This window comes from Torulaspora delbrueckii, chromosome 1 (assembly GCF_000243375.1).
Source record: "Torulaspora delbrueckii CBS 1146 chromosome 1, complete genome".
NCBI classification, from domain to species: domain Eukaryota; kingdom Fungi; phylum Ascomycota; class Saccharomycetes; order Saccharomycetales; family Saccharomycetaceae; genus Torulaspora; species Torulaspora delbrueckii.
This window is the reverse complement of record NC_016501.1, coordinates 1378866-1399097: the sequence shown is the minus strand read 5'-3', so window position 1 is coordinate 1399097 and position 20232 is coordinate 1378866. Positions and strand designations below refer to the sequence as shown.

Here is a 20232-nt window from a genome sequence, read left to right as displayed (position 1 = left end):
ATACTCGTGAAGGAAATTAGCATTGTTTCGTTCGCGAGCTGAGTTGGGTTGGGAATTGATTACTAAACAAAAACACAGACTAATACGCTGTGGAATAACAACGCACTCACGTAAATGATGGAGTCAGGTATCACCAGGTCAGTGCCAACGCTCTCTTCATGAAACGTAAAAGAAGTTGGATACTCAACACTTGCCATCCAATGCTCATAAGAAAACTTAAGCGTGTATGTTTTCAGCTCATTAGGGGCGCTTCTTGTCAGTTACGGTCTTTCTGCGAATTTCACCGCCTATAGATAATTTCCCAAGATTGTGTAGTATTAACAGTTTAGAAATTTTTTGTAAGGCTTTATTTATACCCCGACATGATAGCTAACGTAATAAATTCGCACAATGCTATCAATGCCTCCATCCTCTTCCACCTGGGTTCTCCCAAATAAAAGAAGCAAACCTGGTTGTCAAACTGGGAAGATAACAAAAAGAGACCTGGCAAGCCCTCAAATCAAACTACATGAGCCCTAATCTTCTTTCTGCTTAAAGTGTTGAAGGTGCTGAGACAATTCTTTAGATTATCATCGACAAAGTAACTTTAAGAAGAGGTTTATTGAGGGATGGATGGTGCCACCGTAGTATTGTAATGCTAAAGTACATTAAACTTCAAGTTCATCCTCAATCATATGACCTATTAGACTGAGAACCGACAAAACAATTTGCCATCTTCTAATAGTTGTCAAAATTTAAAATTTGAACTTAAAAATTTAACATTCATTGAAATAAATATTCCCCAGGATACTTAGATTCGAGTACTCCAAAAGACAGTACCAGCCAGTTTCATTTCTTCATTTCCAATAAAAAAATTAGCATATAGTGTTAGGGGACTACCAGCAGCAGACCATAATGTCGTTCATTTTCAATTAATTCGACTGTTGTCGCTACCAAATACTTAAATTTCTTCCAAGAATCATGCACGCCAAGCCCACTACTGGCTAAGAAAAAAGCTCGTCTCTAAACTTGATATTCGAGTCGTGGCATATTATCGATACTTTTCTCACCTTCCATACAGTTGCGATCCTCAGTCAACAGGGAGCGCTTTCCTTTACTTAAAGAGTAAGTCCCGAAATGAAAATTTCACATTGCAATCTTAGGGAGACGGCAGCTACCAACTGCCCGTTGAACGACTCATTCTGGAAGTATTGGAAGTAGTTTATCGAGAATGTTTGTAAGATAAAATATGAGAGAATATATATAAACGAACACGCGTATTTACTGTGAAAGGGCTGGTTCTAAGAGGTTCGATTGTTGAGCAATCAGGTAATATCCGACAACAATGGCTACCTTTCTTCGAAGCCTGAACAAAAGAAGCGCATACTTAATTGGCACCGTAACTGCCGTTTCACACACTGCTTCTGCCAATGGTAATTTTAATGGCTACAAATTAGGTGAAAATTTCAGATTTAAGAAATTTGGGAGCGTACTGATGAGCACTGCAATTGTTCATTTGGCAAGAAAAGAAGAAGGGAAGGACTACAATGACTTCCAAAAGGTCTACAATGCAATTGCTCAAAAGATAAGAGATAAAAAAGATTATGATGACGGTACAGGCTACGGTCCAAAGCTTGTCCGTCTTTCGTGGCATTCCTCAGCCACTTACGATAAAAAAGACAATTCTGGTGGTTCTTATGGTGGTACTTTTAGATATCCAAAAGAGGCAACTGATCCGTTAAGTAAAGGTCTATCGGATGCCACAGACTTCTTGGCACCAATTTATGACCAGTTTCCTTGGATATCTCATGGAGATTTATACACTCTTGGGGGAGTAACAGCCATTCAAGAGCTGCATGGCCCAAAGATTCCATGGAGGCCAGGGAGAGTCGATACTGGTGAAGAATCAGTTCCTGACCATGGTAGGTTACCAGAACCCTTCTGGAATGCTGACTATGTGAGAAAGTATTATGATAAGTTCAACTTTACTGACCAAGAGGTTGTTGCATTAATTGGTGCGCATATATTAGGGAAAACACATTTAAAAAATTCAGGATATGATGGCCCTTGGGATGATGACACTAATATCTTTAGTAATGAATTCTTTTCAAACCTTTTGAAAGAAGATTGGAAATATGAAAAAAATGCAGCAGGAAATATGCAATATGATGCGAAGAAAGGAATTATGATGCTGCCATCTGATTATGCGTTGAGACAGGATCCAAAATATTTGGTCTATGTCAAGAAATATGCCAATGACCAGGATTTATTTTTTGAGGATTTCAAAAATGTTTATGTGAAATTGATAGAAAGAGGTATTACGTTTGACGAATCATGTCCAAGGTATGTTTTTAAGACAATTGACGAGCAACAGGATAAAAAGGGCAATTAATCAAGTTGTTCGCTCTATTATTTATTCATTATTTATCATTCTACAAGTGCATTTTGTACAGAAGTGCTTTCTGAGGAATATAACCTTAGCCGTTCACGTACGCTGGTCTTGTATTCCGACTTCAGCCTCTGAGCTTTTTCACTCAACATTGTTGCAATTTAAATAACATCTTCGATTTAACATCGTAAAAGTTTCCCCATGCATTACCATGCTGTATTTACTAAACTCGTTATCGCTGCCTATATCAGCTGTTACATCCAAGACCGTTCACAATATAGAGAGGAAATCCATCAAACGAGCAAATATTCTAAACTACTTGCGGGAAAAACGTTTACCTATTGATCACCCATCGCTGATGATCCAATGCCGCACTATGCGCTGTGCTTGAATGTGTTAAATCAGAGGGACATATTGTTCAAATGCTTGCCTGAAAAATATGCTTTGATTCTGTTTGAAAACGTCGATGTTTGAAGAAAGTAATTCCTAGACTAAGGTAAAGCATAAACAGATTATTTTGGATTTCTGGCCAGTTCACTAATTCAAAGGTAAGTGTAAGGTTCAGCTAGAAAAAATGCCCTTTAATGAACCTAAAACAACATACTAATCTAATATTGAATCATAAAAGTAATATATTTCCATTATTATTGGTTTTAATATATTATTCTATATTTATGATTTCATTTTTTTTCAAAATATGATTAGATTAGTTGAAGCTAGCAAGCGCACAATTGCTCTTTAAGAAGCCACCGATTCCAGTCTACTGTAAAATTTTCTTGTTGCTATAAGAATCATGATGCTGAAGTCGGATAGGTTTAACCCATTGGAGAAGGCCTATGAGGCTGTGACTCCACTGTCCTGTGCCTATTTGAGGAGCATGCATATGGATGGACCCTGCTTTTCCTTCTTTAGGCAGGCCAAACCCGCGATTTTTCGTCTCGACGCGTCTTCGAAATGGAGCCAAGCTTTTGCGGCCCAAATGTCCTAACAACAAAAAGCAGCTTGCGAACTATGAGGTTGCTCGAAACCTTTTTGGTCAACCCATATTGATGAGGTAGCAACCTTTAATGACACTTTCTATTAGCCCTTTCTGGACAAAGCAGAAACTTTGATTTGACGTAAAAAAAAAATTCTTATAGTGTTTCTGAGAATCATGAAGAAATGAAATCAGCACCTGAACCTTTTGCCCACTTAGGGTTGTAAATACTATTGTAAGCGAAACCTGTTTTCTATATATACTGCAGTGATTATTGGTAGTAGGGTTTTCGAATTGCAGTAAAATAAAAGAATTCTTATTAGAGAAACTTGCTGTTGCAGGTTGATTAGGATGAGCAGTATCTCAGCGTTCTTAGGGAAAGAAAAAACGGGATTTTAATACTATTCCTGTTAATTCTTCCACCAGTAGCATGGGATTGAGGAATATGTTTGACGAAATTGATAAGAGTAAGAAGGGTGATGTGACAGAGCTGCATCATTTGGAATTTACTGCCGATGCAGCTAACTTAGATGATCAACATGAGGAAGAAGAACGTGTGATTGGTGAATATAATGCTGCCGAAGACGCTAATGAGGCTAATTCTGAAGAGCAAAAGATGACACTTGCCCAGGCGTTGAGCCGATATCCAAAAGCGGCTTGTTGGTCTGTACTAGTAACGACAACTTTGGTCATGGAAGGTTTTGACACAACACTGCTTAATGCCCTATTTGCATTGCCTGTCTTTCAGAAAAAGTTTGGTACGTTAACGAAAGAGGGCGGTTACGAAATCTCTTCTAAATGGCAGATCAGTTTGAATATGTGCGTCTATGTGGGTGAGATTATTGGTTTGCAAATGACTGGATTTTTGGTAGAATACATGGGAAATCGCCACACGATGATTATTGCGCTAAGCTTGCTGACCGTTTATATCTTTATCTTGTATTTTGCCAACAGTTTGGCGATGATCGCTGTGGGACAGATTCTCTCAGCTATGCCCTGGGGCGCTTTCCAAGGATTGGCCGTTGGATATGCGTCTGAAATTTCTCCATTAGCCTTGAGGTATTATGTGACCACCTACTCGAACATCTGCTGGTTGTTTGGTCAAATCTTTGCATCTGGTATTATGAAAAATTCTGAAAGAAATCTGGCTGACTCTGAAATGGGATATAAACTTCCTTTTGCTTTGCAATGGTTATGGCCTGTTCCTTTAGCTATTGGTATCTTCTTTGCGCCAGAGTCCCCTTGGTGGTTAGTCAGAAAGAATAAGATGGCTGAAGCAAAGAAATCGTTGAATAAAATTCTAAGCGGTAAGGGACCTGAGAAGGATATCCAAGTCAACTTGACGTTAGAGCAAATCAGACTAACCATTGAGAAGGAGAGAGCAGAAAAAGCGAATGCAAAGTCGTTCTTCGATTGTTTCAGATGTGTGGATGGTAGGAGAACTAGAATTACCTGCTTGACTTGGGTAGCTCAAAACACCAGTGGTTCAATTTTGCTCGGTTATTCAACCTATTTCTTTCAAAGAGCAGGTATGGCGACAAGTAACGCATTCACATTCTCGATTATTTCTTATTGCTTGGGTTTAGTTGGAACAGTCTTCTCTTGGTTAATCTCTAGCAGATGGGGAAGATGGACTATTTTGACTGGCGGCCTTGTATTTCAGATGATGACGCTGTTAATTATTGGTGGGTTAGGCTTCTCAAAGAGTCCCAATGCTAGCTGGGGTAGCGGTGGTTTGTTGTTGGCTCTTTCTTTCTTCTATAATGCAGGTATTGGTGCGGTTGTCTATTGTATAGTCGCCGAAATGCCTTCACCGGAATTGAGAACACAGACGATTGTACTCGCACGTAATTGTTACAATATGATGGCTATAATCAACTCTGTTTTAACTCCTTATATGTTAAACGTGGAAGATTGGAATTGGGGTGCAAAAGCAGGTCTGTACTGGGGTGGCATGAGTGCACTCACATTAGCCTGGGTAGTGATTGACCTACCCGAGACTTCTGGTAGGACATTCAGTGATCTAAATGAACTATTTGCTAGAGGTATTCCAGCAAGGAAATTTAAATCCACTGTGGTTGATCCTTTCGGAAACGGAAAAGTTGACGATGAGATACAGAACGAAGATGAACTTCCTGAATCATCCCCAGATTTTCCACAACAAGTGGAAGGCAATGGTAATAAAAGCTCGTCGGGACTGTAGTAGATCGTTGCTCTGCTCCCACCCTCATTAAATAAATTTCATTTCAAATGATGTATATTTTCACCTAATGACTTTGCATGACTGTTGTTTGATAATTAATAGATTGCTAGCTCTCTTTTGAGCTGGTGGGCAGATTTCAGGTGGCTAGAAAGCGGAAATGAGGTTAGCCACAAGCCACAAATTTGCTTGCCGGCACTATAGTGGGTTTAATGACCGAAGACTACACCGGACGTGGAAAGTTTACATCAGGTAGCTATTCACACTATTCAAAGTCGCTCGAGGTGGATTGACATTTCGGCCTTTTAGATGTGAGATTAGTTTAGCTAGATGCTTTTTGACAACGATCTTACTCACAGAGGTGGGCGTGTTCAGCTGCCAATCCATATTGTAGTTGCGGCAAAGGACCACTAATAAGAGACCGATAGACATATCGGTACCAGAGTTGCAACAGATCAGAACCGGTTTTCTCTGTTTATCTAAATCCAGAATGTGCTTCTCAATGAGAGGGACTATTTTGAGTAATTCTGTCTTCAAATTTCGAGAGCTGACCTTTGAGCCGCTTTGTAGTTTGTGAATACTGATGAATTCTGATGCATTTTCCATCTCCGCAACCTTTTGGGGAAAGTTGACCGACTGACTCAGAACAATCACCAAGGAATGAGCTTGCCGTATTTCTCCGATCAACTTTGGATTAAACTCAAGATTATCGATCACCAAACCTAAGGAGAGCTCGGGAGTTACCAAATCGATTTGGGGGAAAGCGTCGCTAAATTGTATTTCTTTAGAGAGATCGCACCCACGCAAACTCAGTTGTGATACAAATCGCTCGAGCTCTTCCTCTGAGCTTTCCTGGTTTCCAAGAATATCAATATTGGACCAAAAGATCTTAGCGTTCAGGCCATGGGACCAAAGTTCGTGATCGTCAGCCGCCCCTTGCACATAAGTAAAACCACGTCTCTTATCTACACCATCTTGAGCTTGGTAACTCACGGTGCATAAGATGATAGGTATAATACTGTTATCGACTGGAATCCATTTATCGCTTGTTACCTCCCCAGTGAAGATATCAGTAGTGGATTGAAGGATAGAGGAGCCGGGATAAATCCAAAATGGCCGTAACAATTTACCTCCTAACTGCTTATGAAGCTCTTTCCCATTAATGACTTCTAGACTTTTTAACTTTTCAACCAGCTCTGGTATACGGCTCTTAATTGAGTAAAATTCTGACTCAGACACAGTTTCTGGAGGTACGTAAAGTGTCTCTTGTTTCACTGACCCACCTTGAGATTCCAACATCAAGTGATTTAAAACAGCACACCAAATTGGTATTGTCTTACTTAGTGCATCGGGTACTTTCTTCCCACGTCTGGTACTATCAACGATAATGATACCATTGCTCTTGGCGATGGTGGGTATTATATGAAAGTTGAGTCTTCTCGAACTAAAATCCCACTGGTTGGTATGGCCATCAGTGCTTTTAAAATAACTGGTTTGAGTGAAATCCTTAGGATTACAGTACCACAATCCACATCTTTCATTTGGAACTAATGGGTACTCAGGAAAACATGGAAGTACCTCCGTGCAAAGAAAAGTATAGTCTAAAAGGATACTCTGAAGCCGGTTCCTTAAAGATTTGTACTCTTTCTTTATATCTTTATTGATACATCGTAAGGAGTCTATGAAGTTATTATCCATCTGATCGACTACCATTTAAGCACTTGGAGTCAATTGTCAGGCCTTTTTTATGACTCTAGAAAAGCTCGAGCCTAGATGATCCAGCAATGACGGAAGACTTGAGCAGCGCGCTGACGCATCCTGCAGTAAACCTGTTTACTAACGGCTGATTATCCACGATTAAATACGAATGGCTATCAACTGCGGAGGAGATTGAGTAAGCATACACGCAACCTCTTTACCAGAAGACTCCTCATTGTTGATTGGTACACTTTGCAAAGTTCAACTAAAAGTTCACAACTCTGGAGCGCTCAAGGTCAATGTAATTGAACTACTTGATGTCAAGTTTACTGATCATCTAAAAGCCCTAAGAAGCTCAATTAGAAAGTATTTAACTCGGTAGGCATTGCTAGAGGCATTGCTATTTTCTGGTGCAATACGATTTAAGGAGTTGATTCAGAAGTAACCTAATATGTATTCATTATCAATTACTGGTAGTGAGGATCTATCAATCACGACAAATCGAGCATCTAGAGGCTCCTTATATCACAATTTATTCATGTTCTTTGATCTTTAAGTGATTGCTTGAAAATTTTAAGATTCGCGATGAGCTAATATATTTATCCTCTTCAGGTACTCATCGAATTGAAGCAACCCATAAAATCGCTAAGATGGCTGGCCAAGAGAGTGACTACGATGATTTTTCCTCTGATGGAGAAGAAAACAGTAACCCATTGTTGATTTCATCTAAGAAGAAGACAGTTATCAAGGAAGGTATCGCTGATGAAAGCGATAACGAAAGCCCAGAAAATGACAACAATGCACAGGAGGGTCAAGATGATGAAACAGAGGGGGGTGGAAAACCAGTCGGATGAAAAGGATGAGGCCGAGGTTGATGCGGAAGAGAAGAAGAAGGCAGTTGCAAGGATAAATAAGAAACTTCAAGCCAACAAGAAACTGAAGCACAAGACAGGAGTTGTGTATTTCTCGAGTATTCCACCTTACATGAAACCAGCAAAGATGAGGCAAATTCTATCAAGGTTTGGTGATGTGGACCGTCTATTTCTGAAGCGAGAGGACGAACAAAAGCACAAGCGCAGAACCAGAGGTGGCGGTAACAAGAAGGTCATGTATGAGGAAGGTTGGGCCGAGTTTATCAGAAAAAGAGATGCTAAGCTATGTGCTGACACGCTTAACGGTAATATTATCGGGGGAAAGAAAGGCTCTTTCTATCATGATGATATCTTAAACGTCAAGTACCTTCCGGGTTTCAAATGGACCGATTTGACAGAACAAATCGCAAGAGAAAATGATATCAGACAATCCAAGTTGGAGATTGAAATATCCCAGGCCAACAAGATGAACGCAGAGTTCGCCAAGAACGTCGAGAAGAGCAAGATGTTGGAGAATATCAAGAGATCCAAGAGATCTGCTAGCGAAGACGGCAAAAGAGACGCCAATTCGCACAGGTCTTTCAAGCAACACAAAGTGGCCACCACAAGAGCCGATGCGCCATCAGAGATCAAGCAAAAGAACTCCTCAAAGGACCTTGGATCAGTATTAAATAGTCTCTTCTAGCTTTCGTCATTATACACGCATAGTATTTAATTTTCATTTTGGGCTTTAAAAGTAAAAAATTTTCAGGCATAAAATTTCATCTCATCTCATCTCATCTCATCTCATCTCAAGTCAACTCGTTCTACTCTAATTCTTTTATAGACCTTCGAAGCAGATTGTGATTCACAATGGGTACAGCAAAGAAGGAGAGACAGAGAAGAATCCGTCAAAATGACACTAAGGATGGGAATCTGCGTGCGAAAGGTGAAAACTTTTACAGGGACTCGAAAAGGGTTCAGTTTCTGAACATGTACAAGAGTGGTAAGTCCATTAGAAACAGTAAGGGCGAAATTCTGCGGGCAGCTGCCTTCCAGGATGCCACCATTCCTACCGCTCGTGTGCAACCTGATCGTCGTTGGTTCGGAAATACTAGAGTGATCTCTCAAGATGCGTTACAACATTTTAGAGATGCCTTGGGTGAGACTCAAAAGGATACTTACCAGGTTTTGTTGAGGAGGAATAAACTGCCTATGTCTTTACTGGACGAAAAGGATTCTACAGAGTCTCCAACAGCCAAGATAATAGAAACTGAGAGTTTTGAACACACCTTCGGGCCCAAGACACAAAGAAAGAAGCCTCGTATTGCGGCTTCGAATTTGGAGGAATTGGTCAGTCAAACTAATCAGGATAACCAGAAGTTTGAAGAGAAACAGGAACTGAATGCAACCTTGGGTCTAATGGGTAGCCAGGAACAGGAACAGGATGGTTGGACTCATGAGGCTAAGGAGGCAATTTTTAGTAAAGGTCAATCCAAACGTATTTGGAACGAACTTTACAAGGTCATCGATTCCTCTGATGTCGTGATACATGTTCTTGACGCCAGAGATCCATTGGGAACTCGTTGTAAATCGGTTGAAGAATTTATGAGAAAGGAAGCACCACACAAGCATTTGATGTACGTCCTAAACAAATGTGATCTAGTCCCTACATGGGTAGCAGTATGTTTAAATTTTTTTTTTTTTGGGAGCTCGAATCCATTATCACAAAGAATTGATCCATCTAGAAAACAAACACCAAAACTCTTTGTCAGGGTGCTCTCCGCCGCGAATCAAATGAGTTTGCAAACTACGAGAGTGTCTGTTAAAGTTTTGGAAGATCGATATTGTCTACCTTATCCATCATCTTCCGTTCTGGAAGAATTAGGATAATAGAAGGACAACCTCCGTTTTGGAGGTATACCTTCGCACCTAGACAACGAGGACCTTCCAGAGTTGAGCTTTGTTAGTGAAGATTATTCACATACCATACATTTGCTCGTAGTAAAGGACTTCACATTCAAACTCTAGATGGTACCGGTTCAATGTGATAAGTGATAATTTGGATTACGCGACTATTAAGCCAGAGATACTAACAAGAATCAACAAAAAGGCAGCATGGGTGAAGCATTTATCTAAGGAACGTCCAACATTGGCGTTTCATGCATCGATAACGAACTCGTTTGGTAAAGGTTCGTTAATCCAACTTTTGAGACAATTCTCGCAATTGCACACAGACAGAAAGCAAATCTCGGTTGGGTTCATTGGTTACCCAAACACTGGTAAATCTTCAATCATCAACACCCTAAGGAAGAAGAAAGTTTGCCAGGTGGCTCCAATTCCAGGTGAAACTAAAGTTTGGCAATATATTACTTTAATGAAAAGAATCTTTTTGATCGATTGTCCTGGTATTGTTCCTCCTTCGAGCAAGGATACTGAGGAAGAAATTCTGTTCAGAGGTGTTGTTAGAGTCGAACACGTCTCGAATCCAGAACAGTATATCCCCGGTGTGCTTAGACGTTGTCAGACAAAGCATTTAGAAAGAACGTACGAAATTTCTGGATGGGCAGACTCCACTGAGTTCATCCATATGCTTGCAAGGAAGCAAGGTAGACTGCTCAAAGGTGGTGAACCGGATGAGAGTGGTGTTGCCAAGCAAATTCTTAACGATTTCAATAGAGGTAAGATACCGTGGTTCGTACCACCACCAGAAAAGGATGACGATAAAGAAGAGGAAAAATCTGCATCTGCCAAGTGAACAGAAATTCAAGCAATAGTCGCGACGAAACTCGCTATCGATGCTAAGAACGCGGTTCTTCCATTTAGATGAAAGGATCAAACCTGAACGTTGAAAAAGGGCAAGGGACAACAGCAGATTTAACAAGACGCCCAGTAGGGCATTGAAGTAGTCAGAGACTCACAATCGGTCTTGGTGTATAATAGTTATAGTTTAATTCATATGGAGGGATGTAAGCGATAATTTACTACGACAAGTTTTCTTCGCCTTACCGAATAATGAAAGATCGAAGTTCATGATAAAATGGCTATTAAACTTCAGTTGGACAACTAGTATCTGTAGTTTCTGAAGTTTTAAAAAGCTATAAAGATGCAGTCCATGAACATGAGGCCCCAGGTTTTTCCTGTGGGCGATCAGTTCTTCCCGCAGCACCAGCAGAGTGAACAACAACCAGGGTTGAGAATGAATGCTCCGCAGTTATTTTCACCACAAATGAAACAAGCTAGGTTGTATCCTCAGCAACCCGGAATGATGCAAAGTATGCCTGGAATGACGAATCCCGACTTGGCCAATTCCTTCCATTTGAAACAGAAGCTCGACCCTGTGCTGGGACAGGCCCAGCCATCGATGCAGCAGCATCAACCTCAGCCAACTCAGCAACAAGCATTCAATGTTACAAACCCAGCCTTACCTGCCAATGGTCCTCCTGGAATCAATGCTATGCTTCAGGGCACACTAGGGATGAATCGCCCGGGAAACACTACAATCCCCAAACACGCTGGAGCCACTGCAGGCACACCAGTGGTATTAACTCCCCTCAATCATCTATTCATCCGAGAGGTATGGCAAAACAACCTGCATGCGGAATTTGCAGCCATAAGGAAGTTAATAACGCAATATAACCACGTCTCAATCAGCACAGAGTTTGTTGGGACTATAGCTCGGCCGATTGGTAGCTTTAGGTCTAAAACAGACTATCATTATCAAACAATGAGATCCAACGTTGATTTTTTGAATCCAATACAGATTGGCCTATCACTGAGCGATTCTAACGGTAACAAACCGGAAACTGGGCCTTCCACTTGGCAATTTAATTTTCATTTTGACGAGAAGAAGGAAATGATGTCATCAGAGTCACTTGAACTACTTCAAAAATCAGGAATTAATTTCCAGAATCACCAAATAAACGGGATCGATCCCCTTGAGTTTGCACAACTGATGATCGATTCGGGTTTACTCTTAGAAAGTTCAGTTACATGGATAACATACCATGCAGCATATGATTTCGGGTTCCTCATCAATATTCTCATGAACGATAGCATGCCAAATAATAGAGAAGATTTCGAATGGTGGGTCCATAAATTTATCCCTAACTTCTACGATTTAAACCTTATTTGCAAAGTGATGCAAGACTACAAACAGCAGCAACAACAACAACAGCAGAGACAGTATTCTCTAGCATCTCTAGCTGAAGAACTAGGAATCCCCAGATACTCTGTATTCATGACTACAGGTGGAGAAAGTTTACTCACTGCGCTAGGTTTTTTCCAATTGAATAAATCCTCAATGAGCAAGATGCCAAATGGAACCATTTTTGCAAGCTATAGAAACCTTATCTACGGAATTAATGGAGAATGAAAGTCTTGATAACTCAGTAAGAACAAAGAACCTCAGTCATTGGACTCTCTGGTAGATCTTAAACTAATCTTCAAGTGTTAGTCCGCTTCACTATGACGTACAGAATTATAGCACAAAGGATCTTTTACAGGCGACATATTGAAAAATTTTCAATATTTTGAATACTGAAGGGCGGCTTGAAGTTAAATCTTAGAAAGTAAATAAACCTTCATTGATTCACCTTGAGTGGTAATTTAACCTCGGCAGCTTGAACGTCATCTAGCATTCACTTTCAAGTGATTTAGAGTATTTTTTTTTTTATTTTAGGTCTTTTTTTTTTTGAAATAACAGCAGGATTCTGAAAAGTTTGATCACTGCGATATACTCGATTAAAAAGCTTTAACTGTTGTTCTTAGTCATTTGATTTTCCTGTTTTAATATCTTTTTTACTCTATCCGAGCATTTGCATACCGACAGTCGTTGATCAAACTTCATTTAGTTCCTTTACCCTTGAGAGTTGTTCCTTACATTAAGCATAATACGAAAGTTTAAGTTAAGCAAATATGGCAGTCGCTGTTCAAGATATCGTTCATGCATTTTTGCAAGCCTACTACCAAAGAATGAGAAAAGATCCATCAAAGGTTTCTTGTCTATACTCGCCTACCGCAGAGTTGACACATATTAATTACCAAGTTGACTTCGACTGCACTGCTGATAGCTTATCAACGATAAAGCTTACTGGTAAGGAGAATATCAGTAGATTTTTTACGAGAAACAATAAGAAAGTTAGCGACCTTAAAGCCAAGGTTGACACATGCGATTTTCAAACTGCGGGCATTTCACATTCAAGCATACTAATCTTGACGACTGGCGAGATGTATTGGTCGGGTACTCCTGCATACAGATTCTGCCAAACTATTATACTTCAGCCTAACGCCGATAACAAGGACGCATTCGATGTCACTAATGATGTGATTCGTTTTATTCCTGATAACTTGAAACCCCATGTGTTGAAACCTAGTAAAGGTTTGAAAGAGAATGGAAAGGAGCCAGAGCAATTTGTGACGAACGGGGGACTCAAGGAGCAGAAGGCTGAAAATAAAGAGGCCAAGCTTGAACATAAAACCAAAGTTGAAGAGTCTGCGATCAATGAAAAACCAAAAGCGCCTGAATCTTCGCCAGCAGACGAAGTCCCAATCAATGTGCCAGAAGTAGTAGAAGATATGGATAGTAAGGAGATCAAGAGTATAGAAGTGAGAAAAACCGATACGAGCGATGAGACGGAGAAGCCAGTAGAAATTGAAAGCGAAGAACAGATAGCCGCACATGACAGTAAAGCAGATAGCCCAGAACCTGACGAGGAGAGTAAGCCAGCGGCACCACCCGTACGGATGAGTTGGGCATCGAAACTTGCAGCCAGCAGTGATACTTTCAAGACAACTACATCTGTAGCGAATAATGAATCGCCAAAGACTGAATCTACTCAGCCTACAAGTAACAAAAAAATACATGAGACAAAGCACGATATCCAAACAACTCAGAAGGATAGCAATAATGCCAGAGCGACAAAGAAGAAGCCGCAGTTTAGCACAGTCAACAAAGATGGGTTTTACCCTATATACATTAAAGGAACAGCAGGTATCAAAGAAGAGAAACTGAGAAGTGCACTAGAAACAGAGTTTGGTACCATCATGAAGATGACTACTGCTGATAGTTTTGCCGTGGTAGATTTTGAGTCACAAAAGAGTCAAATGGATGCTCTAGAGAAAAAACAATTGACTGTGGGAGATACAGAAGTTTACCTAGGTCGTAAGACTGTAAAAAAGAGCTCATCTACACCACCAGTTGGATCATCCGGCAGTATACGCTCGCACAAGAAACATTCCAACAAGAAGAGGGACTGAAGGGATTTTAAAAAAACACTGCATGAAACGAATGACCGAACATAACTATTTAAATAGATGTTATAAATGTAAACAATAGAAAAGACTGAGAAATAGTTTTTCTTCATTCTTCGAGTGTTCGTTACAGTGGGAGTCTTCGCGCACTTTGAGCACTATGCGACAATGGCCCTATGAAAAGGTAGTTGAAGAGCAGAAGATCTCGATCTAAGCAAGGTGTTTAGAGATTTATTGGGTGTGGTGAAACATGCTTGTCCCTCCAGCCAGTTTTGGGATTGCCGAAGAAGGTATATATCGATGTTCGAAAGTCGAGACTTTAAATTTATCATTCCTGGAGACACTGAATTTGAAGACTGTGCTATTCATAGGAGGCCAAGAACCCTCCAAATTCTTCAAAGAGTTCTTTAGTACAATGTCAATTGAGTGGAATCTGATACGAGTTGCGGATTTTTCATCCCTGGGTGAGCTAGTTACCAGTAGTGTCAGTAAGACCAGTCCCAGAGAGGGTGTTGATGGCAACAGTTGCACCGACTATAACAACTCTGATGGGGACTCGAGTTTTGGTGCGACCTACCACTTAACCGATGGCGACGAATTAATGCTAATAAAGAGCAGTTGCTTGAAGAAAACCCTTAAATTATTACTGAACACCGAAAAATACAACATCCTGCTTGTGGATAGAACCTCAATCATCGTTGGAATTTTAAGGAAAATCCAGAAATGGAGCATATCATCTGTGATTAATGAGTACAGGCTATTTGCAGGGAAAAATAGGAACTACTACGCAGAAACGTTCTTAGAAGTGATTGATTTGATCATTGAGCAAGAGAAGGATGATAAGTTTCTAATGCAAGGTATGGAAGAGTTGAATATGGGGCCGGATCCGCTCCTTCTTTCAGCGGAGATGCACAGAAGAGCCTCTAGCACAGTAGTAGTAAATGAAGAAGATCTGAGCCGATCACCACCAGTACCGCAAAGACTTATTAAGATGATAGATGAAGCAGAGAGTCACAGCAAAGTTGAGCATGAGACGTTCGAATCCCCAAAAATAAGCAAATCCTCGTCTACTTTAGGAATCTTTGGTAACAGATACAGATTAGCGTTTAATAAAAGCGCAAGCGGTGACTACAAATATTACAAGAGTCATAGTGGGAACACAGCAGAAGACACATTGACCATCAAGATACCCAGAGAATCTCTGCTGCCTCATTGGTGGAAGTTCCAGAGAGACTTGTGGGAGAAGGAAAACGCACCTCCGGAACACAATTTTTACAAAGAAGATATATTCACCTAATGAAACACTAGGTAATTGGTTGTTGCACGTCTTCAAAATGGGAATACAGTAGGAATACAGCTGCAACTTCCCACTCTGCACTAAATACCGAGATATATAGCACCCGTGCGAGTCTATTCTATGGGTTTCGTTTACCACGAATATGTGAAAGTTTAAGTGCATAGACATGGTGATAAGTCCCAATGGTTGTTTGAAAGTGAAGCGGAGTGGAATAGGTTTTGTCTTTTTTTTCACTTTAAGTACTCCGGCAATGTTGAAAATTGACGGCGAACATCAGGGCTTGAGACTTAAAAGGCTGAAAGCAGTTTAACAAGCCAAAAGGTGTTCCCAATTAATCACCATATCTTGAAAGTGTTTTGCGGGTCAACTTTTCAGTATCCCAATTGCTTATTCTAGCAGCATAGCACTGTTTCCGCTTCAAGATAAATATTATGCGATGTCACTAATGATATGTCCCCGCTGACATTCTGCAGACCTTCAGGATCCATTCAACACCAGAATCAATGGTTAAAGCTAAAACTGAGATTGTATTCAGTTTTTTAAGTCGGTAACAAGCATAATTTAGATCATCAAGAGGAACGAAGTGATATACTTGAATTCCCTAATGAAATACACAATCACTAATTAATTTAAGAGTAGATGGTCCTAAAACTGTAACTGAGACTTCACATCAATTGACCAAATTTCTCAAGGCTATCTTAAAATAGTTCAAGTCCCAAAGATTTCTCGATGGACAACGGGACCCGAGCCTTGACAATTGGTGCTATGATACGCAGTATGACTCACTAACGCCTGGAATCGCATCTTTATTAACAAATGATGGCCATTGATAGCATAGAAGACCTACTCTGACCGTTTGGATCTTAATATTCCAGAGGAATTTGTATGTGCCATACAAGCTCATCGTACCTTTTTCCTGCGGAATTTCAATAGCATACGCTCTAAAGATCAGCGATATAAAAGAAAACGATGAAAGTCAAAGAAGAGCCATTGAGGGTTCTTGTTTGAATTAATTGTAGAACGATAACGATAACGATACTAAACCATGGTGAAAAACGTTCTATTGTTAGGTTCCGGCTTCGTTGCTCAGCCTGTCGTTGACAGTTTATCTGCCGTTGAAGACATTAATGTCACAGTTGCTTGTAGAACTGTAACCAAGGCTCAAGAATTGGCCAAAAAATCTGGTTCCGACGCTATTTCCTTGGATGTTACTGATGACGCTCAGTTGGATGCAGCTTTGGAGAAACATGATCTTGTTATTTCATTGATTCCATACACTTACCATCCAAACGTGGTAAGAAGTGCTATCAGATTGAAGAAAGATGTGGTCACTTCCTCTTACATTTCTCCAGCTCTAAGGGAGCTAGAACCCAAGATCAAAGAGGCTGGCATCACGGTCATGAACGAGATTGGTTTAGATCCAGGTATCGACCACTTGTACGCTGTCAAGACTATTGATGAAGTTCACAAGGCCGGTGGTAAAATAAAATCTTTCCTTTCCTACTGTGGTGGTCTTCCAGCACCTGAGGATTCTGACAATCCTTTGGGTTACAAATTCTCTTGGTCTTCTAGAGGTGTTCTATTGGCATTGAGAAACTCTGCCAAATATTGGAAAGATGGTAAGATTGAAACTGTCTCTTCCGAAGATCTAATGGCTTCTGCTAGGCCATACTTCATCTATCCAGGTTACGCATTCGTGTGTTACCCAAACAGAGACTCTACTCTATTTAAGGAACTTTACCATATCCCAGAGGCTGACACTGTCATTAGAGGTACTCTTAGATATCAAGGCTTCCCAGAATTTGTCAAAGTTTTGGTTGACATTGGCTTCTTGAAAGACGAGGAAAGCGAGATCTTCAGCAAGCCACTACCATGGAAGGAGGCGCTACAAAAGTTTTTGGGAACCTCTTCTTCTTCCAAGGCTGACTTAGTCAAGGCTATCGACTCAAAGACTTCTTGGAAATCTGACGAAGACAGAGAAAGAATTCTTTCTGGTTTCTCATGGTTGGGATTCTTCTCCGATTCTTTGACCGTGCCAAAGGGCAACGCTCTAGACACTCTATGTGGTCGTCTAGAAGAATTGATGCAATATGAAGAAGGTGAACGTGATATGGTCGCTTTGCAACACAAGTTCGGTATTGAATGGGCCGATGGGACCACCGAAATAAGGACCGCTACCTTGATCGACTACGGTAAGGTTGGTGGTTACAGCTCTATGGCTGCTACTGTCGGTTACCCAGTTGCCATTGCAACCAAGTTCATCCTAGAAGGTAAGCTAAAGGGCCCTGGTTTGCTAGCACCTTACTCACCTGAAATTAATGACCCAATAATGAAAGAATTGAAGGACAAGTACGGCATCTATTTGAAAGAAAAAACTATTGGTTAAATTATTCATTTCGATCGTCTAATTATATAGCGATGCAATTATAAAAGATAGTTCTTTATAATAGAGAGGAAGATAAGCTTATTCAATTAATCCTTGACCCTTCTAGAGGTTATTATCTCGATCATGTGGTAATCATGTGTTTGTCGCTTATATCTAAGTAGCATCTTCTGATAATTAAGATGTCAATACAATATGAAAACAGTTCAAGCCTCAGTCTTAACCTGTTTGAACGATCATTTAGAGCAAGTATCATGAGCTCAACATCTGAACACAGTTCTGGCGGATTATGGCATAAATTTCGATCCTCTACCAAGTCGCTTTCCTCCTCATTGTCGAACCTCTCTATGAAGACTGAAAGTGATGGTGACACCCCAACTAGTACAGTGGTTCATAAATCACTAGTGAAGTTTTATAAACATCAAGAACCATTTACAGGTTTTCCAGGTTGGCTTGGTCATAAGGAAGACCTCCCCAATGAGCAAAAGATTTTAAAGAAACAGAACCATGTGAGCTCTAACCCTATCGCTGGTGGGCTCAATCATATGCGCAAGTCTTCTCTGGATAAGATGAATCGGAAAAGTGTGAGCCCGTCTCCTTTCAATGAACCAGAACAGCTTTCAAGCGCTGGTATGGCGTTCCATAGCATCTATTCAAGCGAGACGACAACGGTACGAACGTCAAACACCGCAGCATTACAAGGTCAAGCACAGCATGGCAGGCCGGATGTGCTTGGAAGGTCTGATCTGCAGGATCAGAGTCAAGCGCCTACGACAGTAACCAAGAATTCATCAATGATGATGCGTGAGAGATTGAAAAGACAGAATACTAAGAACTCTATCAATATTGGACGCAATTGATTGCATACGCATATAGCTTGAAAGGCCATGAAAAACCTCACTACTCGGGAGGAAATGTGCTTTCTAAACTCGTATATATAATGCTAAGGATACAGGATTCGTTCCTAATACTACAGAATTTCTCGAAGCGGGACGTTTGCGTTACTCTCCTGGTCGCCTTGATTCTCCATATTACTTTCAAAGTTCAAATAAGAGTGATCTCCCATGGTCCTTGGCTGTATTATAACCTTTACCAAAAATATTATTGCAAATAATGCCGATATTCCTGCAACTATGCAGTAAAGCACACCAAGTGACATGTTTCTTCCTCCGATAACGCTACTTGTTGTAACAACGATTGACTTGGATCCCCCAAATATTGAGACTGGATAATTTAGACCGATGTTCATAGTATATGTACCGTTAGGAAGCTCTCCGCTCTCATTCTTTAAAGCCAATTTGTAAAATTTGGGAAGAGCTGCGGTTCTCATCCACACATGAAACTCATCCCATGAGCCAATATCTGGGATGTTTTCGTCAGTGTACCCATCAGGGAATCTTTTAGCCCAGTTTGGTGGTGGAACAATCTGAGAAGCGTTGTAAGAAGTTTTCTTAAACCGTTGAGCATCAACCCCCCATGCTATGCCCTTATTCGTAAGCTGATAATCTTCAGTACCATCACTACCCTTCAATGATGTACTAAAAGTATCATTGAACATCGAATTAGCTATCAAACCACACGGATAAATCGCTCTACCGTCAGACTCTCTTAGCGGGTCGCAGCTGCTATCCAGCTGGTCCGCATCAATGGCCTGTCCTTTCAATTGAGAAATATCCAATGATTCAACGTATTTACGATGGTTTTGATAAAAGTTGGTTAGCTTATAGTAAAGATAAACCGATTGTTTGATTCTGTTGGGGACTTGGAATTCTATCTGGCATGTTGTGGTATCTGATTCATCTTCTTCAAGCTTCCATCTTGGCTTCACATGCACAGGTTTTTTGAAATGATAATGAACGAATTTCGATGGTATCTCTGTGAAGTCGTTAGTGTTAGCATCCTTGTGACAATCACTGTAGTCGATAACCAGGTCTTGAACATTCGTAGCACTAACAATCAGCCCTATACCAATTGGTGCAAAAATGCACGCAACAAAGATCAGCAAAGGAAGCACACTCTGCGGTGATAGGATAGGTTGCCAGGCTTTTAATCTTTGTTGTCTGAACGCTGTATTTGGTGGCTTCCTAGACTTTTTCCTCTGACCATTAGGGTCAGAGTCATCCAAAATGACCTTCTTCCTTCTAAAGAATAGCGCCATTGGCCAGATTGTCCTTTTGAATTGACTGAGCTAACCTTCGAGGAATACC

The 20232-nt window shown here is 40.6% G+C and overlaps 11 protein-coding genes across 11 annotated transcripts; 9 read left to right on the top strand and 2 right to left on the bottom strand.

Annotated features, from left to right (window-relative positions):
- Nucleotides 1–1324: 1324 nt before the first annotated feature.
- Nucleotides 1325–2371, top strand: TDEL0A07990 (uncharacterized protein; the record flags this gene model as incomplete). The annotated part of the gene is made up of 1 exon (XM_003679294.1): nucleotides 1325–2371. The coding sequence occupies one exon, from the start codon at nucleotides 1325–1327 to the stop codon at nucleotides 2369–2371; it is 1047 nt and encodes a 348-aa protein (XP_003679342.1).
- Nucleotides 2372–3774: 1403 nt separating this feature from the next.
- On the top strand, nucleotides 3775–5547 carry TDEL0A07980 (sugar porter family MFS transporter; the record flags this gene model as incomplete). Its single annotated transcript, XM_003679293.1, has 1 exon — nucleotides 3775–5547. The coding sequence occupies one exon, from the start codon at nucleotides 3775–3777 to the stop codon at nucleotides 5545–5547; it is 1773 nt and encodes a 590-aa protein (XP_003679341.1).
- Nucleotides 5548–5787: 240 nt separating this feature from the next.
- RIT1 (tRNA A64-2'-O-ribosylphosphate transferase) lies at nucleotides 5788–7257 on the bottom strand (the record flags this gene model as incomplete). The annotated part of the gene is made up of 1 exon (XM_003679292.1): nucleotides 5788–7257. The coding sequence occupies one exon, from the start codon at nucleotides 7255–7257 to the stop codon at nucleotides 5788–5790; it is 1470 nt and encodes a 489-aa protein (XP_003679340.1).
- A 747-nt stretch (nucleotides 7258–8004) lies between these two features.
- On the top strand, nucleotides 8005–8799 carry ESF2 (RNA-binding ATPase activator ESF2; the record flags this gene model as incomplete). The annotated part of the gene is made up of 1 exon (XM_003679291.1): nucleotides 8005–8799. The coding sequence occupies one exon, from the start codon at nucleotides 8005–8007 to the stop codon at nucleotides 8797–8799; it is 795 nt and encodes a 264-aa protein (XP_003679339.1).
- A 167-nt stretch (nucleotides 8800–8966) lies between these two features.
- On the top strand, nucleotides 8967–10851 carry NOG2 (putative GTPase NOG2; the record flags this gene model as incomplete). Its single annotated transcript, XM_003679290.1, has 2 exons — nucleotides 8967–9776; nucleotides 10207–10851. The coding sequence occupies 2 exons, from the start codon at nucleotides 8967–8969 to the stop codon at nucleotides 10849–10851; spliced, it is 1455 nt and encodes a 484-aa protein (XP_003679338.1).
- Nucleotides 10852–11199: 348 nt separating this feature from the next.
- POP2 (CCR4-NOT core DEDD family RNase subunit POP2) lies at nucleotides 11200–12468 on the top strand (the record flags this gene model as incomplete). The annotated part of the gene is made up of 1 exon (XM_003679289.1): nucleotides 11200–12468. One exon carries the CDS (start codon nucleotides 11200–11202, stop codon nucleotides 12466–12468), a length of 1269 nt encoding a protein of 422 aa, XP_003679337.1.
- A 542-nt stretch (nucleotides 12469–13010) lies between these two features.
- BRE5 (Bre5p) lies at nucleotides 13011–14351 on the top strand (the record flags this gene model as incomplete). Its single annotated transcript, XM_003679288.1, has 1 exon — nucleotides 13011–14351. The coding sequence occupies one exon, from the start codon at nucleotides 13011–13013 to the stop codon at nucleotides 14349–14351; it is 1341 nt and encodes a 446-aa protein (XP_003679336.1).
- A 244-nt stretch (nucleotides 14352–14595) lies between these two features.
- OCA4 (Oca4p) lies at nucleotides 14596–15642 on the top strand (the record flags this gene model as incomplete). Its single annotated transcript, XM_003679287.1, has 1 exon — nucleotides 14596–15642. One exon carries the CDS (start codon nucleotides 14596–14598, stop codon nucleotides 15640–15642), a length of 1047 nt encoding a protein of 348 aa, XP_003679335.1.
- Nucleotides 15643–16687: 1045 nt separating this feature from the next.
- On the top strand, nucleotides 16688–18028 carry LYS9 (saccharopine dehydrogenase (NADP+, L-glutamate-forming); the record flags this gene model as incomplete). The annotated part of the gene is made up of 1 exon (XM_003679286.1): nucleotides 16688–18028. The coding sequence occupies one exon, from the start codon at nucleotides 16688–16690 to the stop codon at nucleotides 18026–18028; it is 1341 nt and encodes a 446-aa protein (XP_003679334.1).
- A 251-nt stretch (nucleotides 18029–18279) lies between these two features.
- MSO1 (Mso1p) lies at nucleotides 18280–18885 on the top strand (the record flags this gene model as incomplete). Its single annotated transcript, XM_003679285.1, has 1 exon — nucleotides 18280–18885. One exon carries the CDS (start codon nucleotides 18280–18282, stop codon nucleotides 18883–18885), a length of 606 nt encoding a protein of 201 aa, XP_003679333.1.
- A 110-nt stretch (nucleotides 18886–18995) lies between these two features.
- On the bottom strand, nucleotides 18996–20183 carry TDEL0A07890 (CDC50/LEM3 family protein; the record flags this gene model as incomplete). Its single annotated transcript, XM_003679284.1, has 1 exon — nucleotides 18996–20183. One exon carries the CDS (start codon nucleotides 20181–20183, stop codon nucleotides 18996–18998), a length of 1188 nt encoding a protein of 395 aa, XP_003679332.1.
- Nucleotides 20184–20232: the final 49 nt, after the last annotated feature.